Genomic DNA, 14,873 nt, shown 5'->3' with positions numbered 1-14,873 from the left:
TGTAGGGGACCCCCAGAAATAGAATCAGCCGCCCTTGTACATTAGAAAGCAATGCAAAGAAGTTATTGAAGAGAAATTTATTAGTCATATTGAAGAGACATTATTGAAGGAATATGAAATATGGGCCCTCTTTTTACTAAGGCGTGCTAAGCATTTTAGCGCACCTTTAGTGCGTGCTAAAACAACGCATCTGCTAACCGCTAGCGCGTCCATAGGGTAACATGCACACGTTAGCATTTAGCGTGTGATTAGCGTGCGTGAATATTTAGCGCTCGCGCTAAAAAGCATAGCGCGTCATAGAAAAAGAGGGGGTAAGGCTTTTGCACTTACGTAAACGCTGGTCGCTTATTTTGTTTCTGTTTTTATATGTATTTTAGGTATTTTTTATTACGTATGTTTACATTGGGAGCCGCCTTAGGAAAGACGGGTTATAAATAAAACCAAAACAAACAACCTGGTTTAAGGTGCACAAATACGGAATGAAGGGGGGGGGGAACGGACACAAAGGATAGGGAAAGATGTGTATCAACAATAAGTCCAACAAGTTGATAGTGATAGAGGAAAAGATGTCAGATTCACCACTTAGGGAACATATGTGTTTTCTCCCTGTAATACTGTGGTGTTGGGTTTCTTTCATAGATCAAAAACCCTCCACTTTTTTATAATTTATAATTTTTATATTCTTATTTTTAAAGGTTATTATAATAATATAGAATGAAACTTCTAACATTCACCATTAAATAATCTAATATAATAAAACGGTAAGCCGCGCATGCGCAGTTCCTATGCGTGCGTCCGTTTTCCGTGAGCTTTAGCTAGGAAGTGCGCGTGCGCGGCTTACGGTCTTCTTCCTCCCCCACTCCCCCCCCCCCCGCCGAGGTGGTTGTCGGCCGCGGCAGCTGCTGGCCGCCCGAAGCTCTCTCTCTCTCTTCCTCTCCCCCCCCCCCCCCCGAGTTGGATGTCGGTCGCGGCGGCCCGAGTCGGATGTCAGCCGCGGCGGCTGCTGGCCGCCCGAAGCTCTCTCTCTCTCTTCCTCCCCCCCCCCCCGAGGCGGATGTCGACATAAGTAGGGCATGGAGTTCAGGAGGAAGGTATGGGGGGGAGGAAAATACTGCACAGGGAAGTGGGGTGGGAGGGAAATGCTGCAACACAAGGAAATGGAGGGGCAGAAAAGGGGTTGATGGACAGGGGAAGAGGTGCTGATGAACAGGGAGGGGGACAGAAAAATGAAGACAGGTCTACTGCTGGACAGGGGGAGCAGGAAGGAGGTGATGATGGACAGGGGGAGGTAAAACAAAGGGAGAAGGGCTTCTGCTGGATAAGGTGAGCAGTGATGGGGGGTGGCTTAGTAAAAGAGGAATTTAGGCTTTAAAAAATGATACCTTGATCTAGTTGAAAATCCTTTATCTTTTTACCCTCCTATTCGTGTTTCGTTTTGGTTTACATACGTCCTTGTAATTTTGGAAAATCATTTTGAACGCCTCCCACTTCCCTTTGCCATCTCCCCTCGATGTTACTCCTGAACTTACCCTCTCTTTTACACAGGTGCGCTAAGCTTTCCGACGCGCGCTAAAACATACGCGAAACGCCTAAGTGTGCATGTTATCCAATGGACACGTGTTAATTTAGCTTGCGCTAAATCCACACTAAACCGCTTAGCGCGCCTTTGTGGAAAGAGGGCCCTAAAGTTGTACCTTTTGCTCAAAATAAAATTCTGCCAAATGTCAGTCCCGATATTTATAGATTTACATCTGACGCCTTTGTGCTATTCCCAGTACTTGTATGGAGTACACTACCCTTCCAATAATATTATACATTCTACCTTACCATCTAATAAACCTTGAGCTAATGAATAGCATTAAAAAATAATAAATCAGTAATAAAGTTTGACTCACATACTAATCGCCACAGAGCGTACTTAGCTAATGAAATCCATCTTCTTTGCCAAAGGGTTCTATTGCACATTGGGAACTGCGTTGGCTGTTGGGGTCTCCAGAGCTTTTGTCTTTTCTGTCTGCATGGCTAAGCACCCATCATCTTAGCGCATTTTATTGCAGACTCTACTTTAAAGAGAGTTTGAGAAGTATTCCTCGGCTGCTGTAGGGTAATTTATTTCAGGGCTTAATTATACCACATGTATCTAAATTACCGAAACACGATAATGCACCCATGATTAAAATTATAGAGAGCTTAATTGGAAAAGCATCCACCGAATTGAAGAATTCCTAATTATAACTTGCTTTAAGGTGTTAATATCGTCTTTAATGGCTGCATAATTTCTTAGGTGATTTCAAAAATATATATATTTAAGGCATGCTGTCATATCAGAGATCATTCTTTTAGCTCAGAAGGATGAGAGGTGGAAGCATTCTGTCCTTCAAGGGGAAACAAAATCGTAGATTTCAATCATAAAACATGAAAGTTCTGCCATTTTGTTAAAGACCATTAAAGGAATACCGTACTTGATATACAATTGTCAGAGCTTCACGAATTCCTGAACTCGTTTGCCATTGTGACTTTTGCACTTTGCTGCTATTTTAAATACTATGTAGTCCTTTTACTTTGGAAAAAGGTCGAAGTCTGGTGGACTCATGTCTGGGCTGTAGGGTGCATGAGATAACACCTCCCAGCCGTGTTCGCGTAGTTTTTCCAATGATGACATTCCTTATGTGTGGGCGAGTGTTGTCGTAAAGAATGAGTGGCCCAACCAAGAGCAACTGAGGTTGGGTTTTGTGCATTTTTCTGTGCACATTTTGCCAAAAAATCGCGATACTGCAATGCTGTGACAAATCTTCCACATGGAACTTTGTCTGTGATGATGATGCCTTCATGATCATAAACAAAAATCATCATTTGTTTGCCTTTTTATTGAGCTCGTTGAAATTTTTTTGGTCATGGGGAACATGGAGCTCTCCACTCATCATTGGAAAACTACGTGAATATGGCTGGGAGGTGTTACCTCATGTTCCCTACAGTCCAGACATGAGTCCACCAAACTTCGACCTTTATCCAAAGTTGAAACAACGTATGCGTGGACATCATTTTGCATCTCTGGAAAAGCTTTTTTTCCGCTGGTACCCGAGCCATTCGGCAACTGAACAGAAACGATGTCTTGGATGTTGGGACTCGGTCATTGCAAAGCAGGGAGACTACCCTTCTCCCTCCGTATTCGCTGTGATAGGGGATTAACGGAACCGCAAATACAGAAAAACCGTGAATAACTTTTTCATATGTTGTTCGCTGTTTTCTATTAAAAACCATCGCGAATATGGTGAAACCGCGAATAACATGGTGGGAGACCCGGCCTGTTCCTGAAGGAGAGGCAAAACACGGTGAAGAAAGTGCTGGGAATCGGCGTTTTTCTCTGTAAACGCTTGGAAACGGCAATTTCTCTATGCAAGCTGACGTAATTTGGGGGGGAGGAGCCAGCAAGCTAAAAACCGTGAATAATCGAAACCGCGAATGCTGAAACCGCGAATGCGGAGGGAGAAGCGTATATTGAAGGATTGTAAAGAAATACTTGGAAAAAAAATAAAATATGTAAATTTTTAAAAATAGTGTGCATTATTTATGAGGTGACCCTCATATTTTAGTGTTAACCCCAGTTATTAGAATTTAGGTCTCAATATATAAAATGGGACCTCTGCTAAAATGATAGTCATAATGGTAGAAACAAACAAAAGTCCAACAGGACAAGAACCCACGAGGTCCAAACCACACAGAAAGCAGTGGGAATGGACAACGAACGCTGCGCAAAAAATCAAGCATGTAAAAACAGACTTGTTTATTCCAATACAAAGGGACAAGCATCAACTGTGGACCCGACATAATGGTAGCCTACGTTGATAACTTCCCCCTCAGAGTCTTCTTTTTAATAGTTACTTTTCAAAGTAATTTGCAGCAGGCATGAGTTCTGGGTTCATAGAGGGACAAATTTGACCCCACTCCGCCCGATCGATCTCCGTCCCCGTCCCGATTTCTGTCCCTGGCCCATCCTTGCAAGCTCTGTCCTCATCGGCGCAAGCCTTGAACACTTTAAAATCACAAGCGTTTGAGGCTTGCGCCGATGAGGACAGAGCGTGCAGGGATTGGGGCAGGGACCGGGGGACAGAACTTGCGGGGGTGGGACGGGGACGGAGATAGTAAATGCAACTGAAATTCAGGCTATTTGGGAAAAGGAAGGTCTGTTAAAAAAAAAAAAATGAGAACAGAAAAGATTTGGCCAAATTGGGTTCATCGTCATTAAAATTTGCAACTTTCCTTCTTTCTTGGACCACCTCTGCTGTCTTCATCTTTCTCGTTGATTCTGTAGAGGTCGTACTCCTGTTTTCTTGTCCCAGTCCAATGTGCCAGCCTCTCCCCTACGTCTTTAAAATCAGTGACTCCTCATCGCGGCTCTGTCACTGGAAATGTTAGTGTATAGCAGAAGTACCTGCAGCCCTAAGGAATGCGGGAAAAGGTCAAACAAGGTGCAGAGAAGGGTCTTAACCTGCAACGATTTATTTAAATTTTCTAGACAGAGTGAAGGCTGTTATTAGGGCAGGTTTCAAAGGAATTAGTCCAGACAGCTTAATAGTTAGCGGAGTAAATTCCCTAGATTGAAAACTTCACTCCGTTTTTAGACAAGTCTATTATTAAACATTATGTACAATTTATGTGGCTTTTTTGATAGTATAGGAACTGTGTACTATTGAAATTCTAGCAACCTGTTATTTATTTCTTCAAATTATATACCGCATATTTTCAACTATGAGCAATTTACAACACGCATACATAAAATAGATCCAACCTCCATAAACAGGACATTAGCAGTTGGGTGTCAGGTCAAAAGCGCGCCGGGACAAAGGCGTGCCCAAACAATTGAGCGCAGCGCGGAGGCGCACGCCGCTCTAAATTACTGTTTTTAGGGCTCCGACGGGGGGAGCGTGGGGGGGAACCCCCCACTTTACTTAATAGACATTGCGCCGCGTTGTGGGGGCGTTGTGGGGGGTTTGGGGGGTTGTAACCCCCCACATTTTACTGAAAACTTCACTTTTTTCCCTGTTTTTAGGGAAAAAGTTAACTTTACAGTAAAATGTGGAGGGTTACAACCCCCAAACCCCCTCATAACGCCGGCGCGATGTCTATTAAGTAAACTGGGGGGGTTCCCCCCCACGCCCCCCCCGTCGGAGCCCTAAAAACAGTAATTTAGAGCGGCGCGCACCTCCGCGCTTCACTCAATTATCCGGGCGCGCCTTTGCTTTCGCGCCGTTGTCTATAAATCTAGCAGTTGTCACCATTAGCAGCTACACAGAGATATAAGCTATCCATCCCCTCCTTTGAGGGAATCAAATCTGCTGGGAAGCTTAGGACTCATTTTACAAAGCTGTGATAACGTTTTTAGCGCACGCAGAATTTTAGCGTGTGCTAAAGCCCTTTTCTGCCCTCATCTTCTATGTTTCTATGTTTCTAACGTGCAGTAAAGTTTGATACAGCACAAGTGCACAATAAATAATTTATTCTTTTAACAAAATCTTGCATTTTAAAAGAAGATGCCATTAGCAGTTGATAGCTGTTGAGGGGCCTATGCAAAATTAGTTGATTGCCGCAGTCTAATTTTTATTGGAAAGGTGCCCACGTCCCAAAAACAACCATTAGTATTAATTGGCATTCTCTTTGCAACTATGTTCATTTAGAGGGCAAGGATTAAATGGTCAGGGAACTTAAAATACTATCTCATCCCTTGGCAAGGATTTCAGTGATGTAATCTAAATCTTATGGCATTGTATGAGACAGCTGGCACCACTTAGAGAATGGACTGCAGGCTGCAAGGTTAAGGATTTCATTAGCACACCAACTCAAGGACAGCAACAAAAATCTACTGACCATTGATCAACTCCAAAGAAAATGTATGCAGAACATGAAATGCATAGGGAACCTCTGCAGAGCGACCAAGATGGTAAAGGGGACGGTAGAGGTGATAAGCTCCGGAATGCATTTCCCGAGGTTGTGGTAAGAGCGGTTAACGTACTTGGTTTAAAAAAAAAAAAAAGTTTGGACAAGTTCCTGGAGGAAAAGTCCACAGTCTATGGACTTAGTCACTGCTTGCCCAGGTTCGGTACCATGGAATGCTGCTACCAACTGGGGGTTTTGCCAGTAACTTGTGTCTTGGATTGGCCTGCTTGAAGACAGGATACCAGGCTGGATGGACCATTGGTCTGACCCAGTTAGGCTATTCTTATGTTCTTATCTCCTGAAGAAGGTTCAGGTTTTTGTACTGAAACACCTGCACCATTGACTCTTTTGTTTACATTTCCATAGGGTTACCAGATGTTCGGATTTCCCTGGACATGTCCGGCGATCTGGACGGAATCTCAAAACCCGGCACTTTGTCTGGGTTTTGAAAAGCTTCCCCCGAAATTGTGTCGGGCAAAAGGGCATCCAGGCATGCACGGAGGCCACGCAATGATGTCATGTGCACGGGCGACTGCGCGTGACATCGTGTCGCATGCGCGGATGCTCTCCTGACCGACCAGTGCAAGCAGTGGGGGCGGGGCTAGTCCAGGATCAGGGGCAGGACCGGGGCAGGGATGGGCGGGCCTGGGAGGACGGGTCTAGGGTGTCCAGATTTTACGAATGGAAAATCTGGCAACCCTACATTTACAGAACTGAATCTTTGCTTTTAATAAATGTTTGTGTTTGGAAACATCTCAGATTTCCCACTTGTTTCTTCTCTGATCTACCTCTTCATGGGAATTTAATGTTTGGTTTGGTTTATTTATATCCTGCCCTTACCCAGGGCGGGTTACAAAATTGCATGGAAAATCAGCAATAAATAAGCAAAAAATACAAGACACTATAAAAAACACAACCAGCATCTCACTGTCATCATCTCTTCCTTATTAACATCACAGTCTCATACCCTGTATTTCATCTGGCCCAAAAGAGGCCGTTGAAGCTTTGCGCACTTCCATTTCTCACCACATTCGATAACAGTGCGCCTGATTTTTAGGAACGCTCTTGATCTGTCCATGTTCCTCCCCTGGTCACGCCCCCTTTTCAGATCCACGCACTAGAACTGACGTGCACCGCTTTATAGAATTTGCCTACCAAGTTGCACGCGGAACTTCGAATGAGTGCCAACTAGCGTCGATTATGAGGTGTCAGTTGCCCATTGTCGGCACCGATCAAGCTTTTAAAGCAATTAAGGCGTGCGTGCACTGATTTGCACACACGACTTAAGGCGTTATATACAGAATTTGGGGGTTTGTGTTTTAATTTCTTTTCTTTTTTTAATGCTTTAAAAACTGTTCTAGTAGCTACTGAAAATTATCAGGGGTGGGGGTGCCACGAGGCATCTGAAGACTCGCAAATGTGGGATTTTTTTTTTTTTGACCTCGCAAGGTGAACAAAAGCCCACCAGCAGTGAGAATATTACTTTCCTGTCATAACCACAAGGACTGTCTCAACTCGTTATCTTTATTTTGTTGGCATGAAACAGCATTGGACTTGAGGGAAAAACTGGCAAGCTCTGTGTGAGTGGAGAAACCTCTGTATAATCTATGCCACTAAGACAAGGTCATAAGCAAAGTGGAGCAGAAAAAAAGTTTTCCCAATCTAAGTATTATATTGCAAACTGAAATAAAATATGTGGAGAAAAAAAATAATTGAAGTCAGTTTCCTCATTTACAAAACCTTTACTCTGAATGCAGACAACTCAAGCCTGTGTTTCCTAAAATGGTAACTTCCTGGATTCAATATGGGTACAAGATCCTTTATCCAAAATTCTAAAAAACAAAAAGCTCCAAAAACCGAAATTTTTTTTGTAACATTGTTGTATAACTAATTTATACAAAAAAGACTTATTTTTAGCATCAATACTGAAGCATAACCCCAAAGTCACCTTAAGAATGTCTCTCTATGCTGTTAATAGTTCAGTTTTTACATCTTACCTCACACTGATGCACCTCTGAGGTGTTGATGGTGGCCACAGTGATTCATATTTGTTGCCTGCTGTGGCACCGCACATTTCACCCTGTCCTGTCCAGCCAGAAAAGAAATAGGAAGTGATGTCAGCATGGTCCATCTTGCCTGGTATCCTGTTTTCACAGTAGCCAATTCAGTCCACAAGTATCCGGCAGAAACCCCAAAAGTAGCAGCATTCCAGAATCTCAAAGAATAACCAAGATTCTGAAACACCAAAGAGTAGCAACTTTCCAAACAGAATCCCTAAAGAATAGCATGATTCCATAAAGAAACTCAAAGAATAGCAACATTCCATAAAGAATCTCAAAGAGCAGCAAGATTCCAAGTGGAATCCCCAAAGAGTAGCAAGATTCCATAAAGAATCTCAGAGTAGCAAGATTCCATAAAGAAAGAGTAGCAAGATTCCATAAAGAATCTCAAACAGTAGCAAGATTCCAAGCAGAATCCCCAAAGAGTAGTAAGATTCCATAAAGAATCTCAAAGAGCAGCAAGATTTCAAATGGAATCCCCAAAGAGTAGCAAGATTCCATAAAGAATCACAACGAGCAGCAAGATTCCAAGCGAAATCCCTAAAGAGTAGCAAGATTCCATAAAGAATCTCAAAAAATAGCAAGATTCCAAGCGGAATCCCCAAAGAATAGCAAGATTCCATAAAGAATCTCAAAGAGTAGCAAGATTCCATAAAGAATCTCAAAAAATAGCAAGATTCCAAGCGGAATCCCCAAAGAATAGCAAGATTCCATAAAGAATCTCAAAGAGTAGCAAGATTCCAAACGGAATCCCCAAAGAGTAGCAAGATTCCATAAAGAATCTCAAAGAACAGCAAGATTCCAAGCAGAATCCCCAAAGAGTAGCAAGATTCCATAAAGAATCTCAAAGAGTACCAAGATTCCAAGCGGAATCCCCAAAGAGTAGCAAGATTCCATAAAGAATCACAAAGAGCAGCAAGATTCCAAGCGAAATCCCCAAAGAGTAGCAAGATTCCATAAAGAATCTGAAAGAGTAGCAAGATTCCATAAAGAATCTCAAAGAGCAGCGAGATTCCAAGCAGAATCCCCAAAGAGTAGCAAGATTCCATAAAGAATCTGAAAGAGTAGCAAGATTCCATAAAGAATCTCAAAGAGCAGCGAGATTCCAAGCAGAATCCCCAAAGAGTAGCAAGATTCCGTAAAGTATCTCAAAGAGTAGCAAGATTCTATAAAGAATATCAAAAAGTGCCAAGATTCCAAACGGAATCCCCAAAGAGTAGCAAGATTCCATAAAGAATCTCAAAGAGTAGCAAGATTCCAAACGGAATCCCAAAAGAATAGCAAGATTCCATAAAGAATCTCAAAGAGTAGCAAGATTCCAAGCGGAATCCCCAAAGAATAGCAAGATTCCATAAAGAATCTCAAAGAGTAGCAAGATTCCATAAAGAATCTCAAAAAATAGCAAGATTCCAAGCGGAATCCCCAAAGAATAACAAGATTCCATAAAGAATCTCAAAGAGTAGCAAGATTCCAAATGGAATCCCCAAAGAGTAGCAAGAATCCATAAAGAATCTCAAAGAGCAGCAAGATTCCAAGCAGAATCCCCAAAGAGTAGCAAGATTCCATAAAGAAACTCAAAGAGTACCAAGATTCCAAGCGGAATCCCCAAAGAATAGCAAGATTCCATAAAGAATCTGAAAGAGTACAAAGATTCCATAAAGAATCTCAAAAAATAGCAAGATTCCAAGCGGAATCCCCAAAGAATAGCAAGATTCCATAAAGAATCTCAAAGAGTAGCAAGATTCCAAACGGAATCCCAAAAGAATAGCAAGATTCCATAAAGAATCTCAAAGAGTAGCAAGATTCCATAAAGAATCTCAAAAAATAGCAAGATTCCAAGCGGAATCCCCAAAGAATAGCAAGATTCCATAAAGAATCTCAAAGAGTAGCAAGATTCCATAAAGAATCTCAAAAAATAGCAAGATTCCAAGCGGAATCCCCAAAGAATAGCAAGATTCCATAAAGAATCTCAAAGAGTAGCAAGATTCCAAATGGAATCCCCAAAGAGTAGCAAGAATCCATAAAGAATCTCAAAGAGCAGCAAGATTCCAAGCAGAATCCCCAAAGAGTAGCAAGATTCCATAAAGAAACTCAAAGAGTACCAAGATTCCAAGCGGAATCCCCAAAGAATAGCAAGATTCCATAAAGAATCTGAAAGAGTACAAAGATTCCATAAAGAATCTCAAAAAATAGCAAGATTCCAAGCGGAATCCCCAAAGAATAGCAAGATTCCATAAAGAATCTCAAAGAGTAGCAAGATTTAAAGATTTAAAAGAAAAATTTGTGGCACCTTCCATTCGGGGGGAAGGGAACTGGGGGGGTGTAGGGGTAGGATGGAATAGGTCAAATGGAAATATTTTTTGGAGGGATGATAGTGATATATATGTGTATCTAATTGTAATGAATATCTCTTTTATATTATACTAGTATTTTAGCCCGTTACATTAACGGGTGCTAGAATATATGTCTATCTGTCTTTCTTTATTTCTGTCTCTCTCTCCCTCCCGCTGTCTTTTTTTCTTTCTGTCTCTCTCCCTGGCCCCCTTTGTCTGTCTGTCTTTCTGTGTCTCTCCCTGCCCCTGTGTCTTTCTTCTTTTCTTTCTGTCTCCCTTCCGCCCGCTGTCTGTCTTTCTCCCTGCCTCCTATGCAGCAGCATTTCTCTCCCCCCCCCACACTTCCCTATGCAGCAGCCACAGCAGCATTCCCTCTCTCTCCATTTCCCTTTGCAGCAGCATTTCCCCCACCCTACTTCCCTGTGCAGCAGCAGCATTTTGATCCCCCCCCACTTCCCTGTGCAGCAGCCACAGCAGCAGCATTTCCTCCCCCTCCATTTTCCTCCCCCCACACCACTTCCCTGTGCAGCAGCAGTGTTTCCCCTACCCCCACTTTTCCCTTCCCGCGGTCCTGACAAACCTGCCAACTCCAGCAGCATCTGAAGCACTCTACACACGCTGCTTCAGGGCCTTCTACTGCCCTGATTTACTCTGGCACGTTCCTGATGACATCATCAGAGACGTGGCAGAGCAAATCAGGGCAGTAGAAGGCCCCGAAGCAGCGTGTGTAGAGTGCTGGAGACACTGCTGGAGTTTGCAGGTTTGGAGTCGGTACCGCGAAAAGGGAAGGGGGGTGGCAAGGGACTAAGTGAGCCGGTCAGACGTCAGGAAGGGATGGGAGGGTCAGACCACAAAAAAGTACTTACTGAGTGAGTGGGGAGCCAGTAAAGCGGCTGGACTCTTTTTTTGTCGATGCTTCCCTTCCCTTCTAGCGGTCTGGCGCGCTCTGGGCAAAATTTTTTTTAAAGTTCAAAGGTGTCACGGCGGCTCCTTTCGATCCCCGCCAGCATCAGAAGTCTTCTCCGACACTGGTGCAGCTCGTGAGAGGAGCCGCCAATGCGATCTTGTATAGAGCAGGGAGTCCAGCGCTGGCGGCCAGCCTTGCTGGCGAATGTAGGTAGGTGCTGGGAAGAAGTAAGGCTGGGGACTTGCGCATGCACACTCCTGCCGCCACAGACCTACTGATCACAGATCAGAGATCACGGAACACGCAGGTAAGAGTGCGCATGCGCGTCTAGGGTTTTATTATATTAGATTATTGTCTATTTAATTGATTCCTTCAATAAAATGTTATAAGTTAAAAGAAAACTTGATTTCATTTCTAACGCACCTGCCTGGTTTTCACCATCTCCCCAGTGCATACCAGCTTGTTGTGAAGGAAGAGAGGCTGCAAAAATCTCGTCGCGCTACGGACGTGATCGGGTGCTTCCCGGTCCCGGTCAGCTACAAGAACGCCTCCGTCCTCGACTCTCCTCATTACTTCGCTGCAGAACTAAAGCCCACCAATCTGCCCGCAACACAGCCCTTCACGGTGGGAGACAACAAAACCTACAACGGATACTGGAATGCACCGCTCTCCCCACTGAAAAGCTACAGCATTTACTTCCAGGCACTTAGCAAAGCAAACGGAGTGAGTACACCACAGATATTCTGCTTGAGAGGATTACTTTTGCAAGAACTTCCTGGGAGGGATATCGTCATATTTACTTATGTCATATTTACTTATGTTATAATTTACTTATGTCATATTTTACTTATGTCATATTTTACTTATGTCATATTTTACTTATGTTATATTTTACTTATTGCTTTTTATCCGAAGCGAATCTGAACCTGACTATTTCAGATATAAGGCTTTTATTGAACAGATGGCCTGTTATATTTTACTTATGTCATATTTTACTTATTGCTTTTTATCCGAAGCGAATCTGAACCTGACTATTTCAGATATAAGGCTTTTATTGAACAGATGGCCTAGTGGCAATATTACAAGCATCCAGGGTGCAGAACAGCTTTCAAAGTGATTAAAATCAAGATCTAATTACTTGTGGATATAGGGAAGCTGAAAATAATGGGTTTATAGTAGTTCTATAACTGGGTGTCCAAAGGTCTGTCTTATAAAGGAATAAAGGCATCTGCTTTCCTTTATGGAATATTAGTGTAACCATGAATAGATGCTAGGGTTACCAGATTTTACTGTAGTAAAATCCGGACCTCTAGACCCCTCCACCCCCCCCCCCAAGACGGCTTCATTATTTTATGTATAACAATTTTTATTGAAAGAATCAAATAATCAGTACAATAGGATAATACAAAAATACATTCAATACAATAAGAATTACAATAATATTTCATACAAATTTAAATCATTCTGTCAAATTTAATTTCCATATGAATTAATTCAATCTTATCTACACCCCCCTTAATTCCATCCCCTACCCATTATCTTCCCCTAAATGAAATCCCTCACCCTGGATGAAAGTTGACAAAAATAAAGAATTAAAATAAATAACTGGAATGTAATTAGTAAACCTAATTTTCATAATAAATCATTGATAACCAAACTTCGTATTTTTGGTGAAAGATTCTGAATATAAGGATCCCAAACCTCCAAAAAAACCAAGTATTTTTAGGCGAACCTCGAACCTCCCAACTCGCAAATAAAAATAAGCAATATTATTTTTGGGTTCGATAGTGGGTTGTCCTAGGGGAATCATTTTTGGTAAAGCATCAGCTTGTGGGGTTTTTGGTCAACTAAAATGTCTTTTATTTCAGAAAACCTGTATGGTTGCAGAAAGAATCTCCAAGTTTTTGGCATTGGAGGAATCAATTACATCGCTTATTTTTATTTCAGAGTTGGGAGGTTCGAGGTTCGCCCAAAAAAACTCGTCTTTTTATGGAGGTTTGGGATCCTTATATTCAGAATTTTGAGGCTGCCCTGTGTGTCTAACACTGGAATTCACATTTTAGCCTGTGTATAGGGGAGGTTCAAATTGAGAGGCGCCTTCTGTTTGACAGCCCATTTCTGCTCAGAAAGGAATCTTCAATACTACTTGTCCTAGGGCAGGGGTAGGCAATTCCGGTCCTCGAGAGCCAGAGCCGGTTCAGGTTTTCAGGATCTCCACAATGAAAATGTATGAGATGGATTTGCATGCTCTGCCTCCTTGAGATGCAAATCTATCTCATGCATATTTATTGTGGATATCCTGAAAACCTGACCTGGCTCCGGCTCTCGAGGACCGGAATTGCCTATCCCTGCCCTAGGGTTACCATATGGCTTCAGAAAAAGGAAGACGGCTTGAGAAATCCAGGTTTTACTTCCATTGCTTTCAATGGAAGTAAAACCCGGATGTTTCAATCCGTTCTCCTTTTTCTGGAGCCATGTGGTAACCCTAATTTGTTCATTGCTCCATTACTTTGATGCAGTTATGTCTGAACAGCTGTGTTTGACAATGGTACCAACATCTCTCTGAATTTTAAAATTCAGGTTTTCATGCTTGTTTCTCTTGATATCTGTGTCCTGTGAGAAACCACAAACTGCAAATAGAAGTGTACTTGTAATCAAGGTGCATTAATTAGGAATAGCTTGTGTTAATTGAAAATTGTTGTTGCATAAATTTTCAATCAGGGTGGTCACCATGATAATTTAAGTGTTGGCAGCAGAATTTAAATGCATACATTAAGAGGCAGAGTTTAGATAGTAAATCTAACTATTAAAAATCAAAACAAAAAAACCATGAAAGTGACCAGATGGAGATTTAGGATAAGGCCTACAAGATAATGTTTGCTAAAGAGAAAGAAAATATTCCAGCAATTAAAAAAAAAAAACCACTCTCTTGTTCCAAATAAAGTCGGACAAAGATCTCATGCTGCTATATAGCATAAGAACTTAAGAAATTGCCTTCACTGGGTCAGACCAGAGGTCCATCGCGCCCAGCAGCCCGCTCGCACGGCGGCCCATCAGGTCCATGACCTGTAAAGTGATTTTTGCCTGAAACCCTTCATTCCCTTTTCCCCTATCTCTTTCCCTATCTGTATCCCTCAATCCCCGAGTCCTTCGGGAATTTATCCAATCCCTCCTTGAAACCTCATAATGTACTCTGTCCTATCACAACCTCCGGAAGCGCATTCCAGGTGTCCACCACCCTCTGAGTGAAAAATAATTTCCTAGCATTGGTTCTAAACCTGTCCCCTTTCAATTTCTCCGAGTGCCCACTTGTTCTTGTGGTTCCCAATAGGTTGAAGAATCTGTCCCTCTCCACCTTCTCTATGCCTTTCATAGCATTAGAAACATAGAAAATGACGGCAGAAAAGGGCTATAGCACACCAAGTCTGCCCATTCCAAGTATACGCCCCCCAGAGTTCACTCCCTTAGAGATCCCACGTGAGTATCCCATTTCGTCTTAAAATCCGTCACGCTGCTGGCCTCAGTCATCTGCAGTGGGAGTCTATTCCAATGATCCACCACTCTCTCGGTGAAGAAGTACTTTCTGGAGTCGCTATGAAATTTCCCTCCCCTGATTTTCAGCGGATGCCCTCTGGTGGT

General features: G+C 42.6%; 1 protein-coding gene across 6 annotated transcripts in view; it reads left to right on the top strand.

The window, feature by feature from the left end:
• Window positions 1-14,873, top strand: part of PTPRT (protein tyrosine phosphatase receptor type T) — a 680,142-nt gene that overhangs the window by 556,868 nt on the left and 108,401 nt on the right. For all 6 annotated transcript variants that reach the window (XM_033963545.1, XM_033963543.1, XM_033963541.1 and 3 more), the window contains exon 12: window positions 11,684-11,957. In XM_033963545.1, coding sequence (XP_033819436.1) covers window positions 11,684-11,957 — 274 coding nt within the window. The remainder of the gene's footprint in view (window positions 1-11,683; window positions 11,958-14,873) is intronic.

Source organism: Geotrypetes seraphini, chromosome 11 (assembly GCF_902459505.1).
Source record: "Geotrypetes seraphini chromosome 11, aGeoSer1.1, whole genome shotgun sequence".
In the NCBI taxonomy this organism is placed as follows: Eukaryota; Metazoa; Chordata; class Amphibia; order Gymnophiona; family Dermophiidae; genus Geotrypetes; species Geotrypetes seraphini.
The sequence above is the reverse complement of the archived record's forward strand: the minus strand, read 5'-3'. Positions and strand labels throughout refer to the sequence as shown.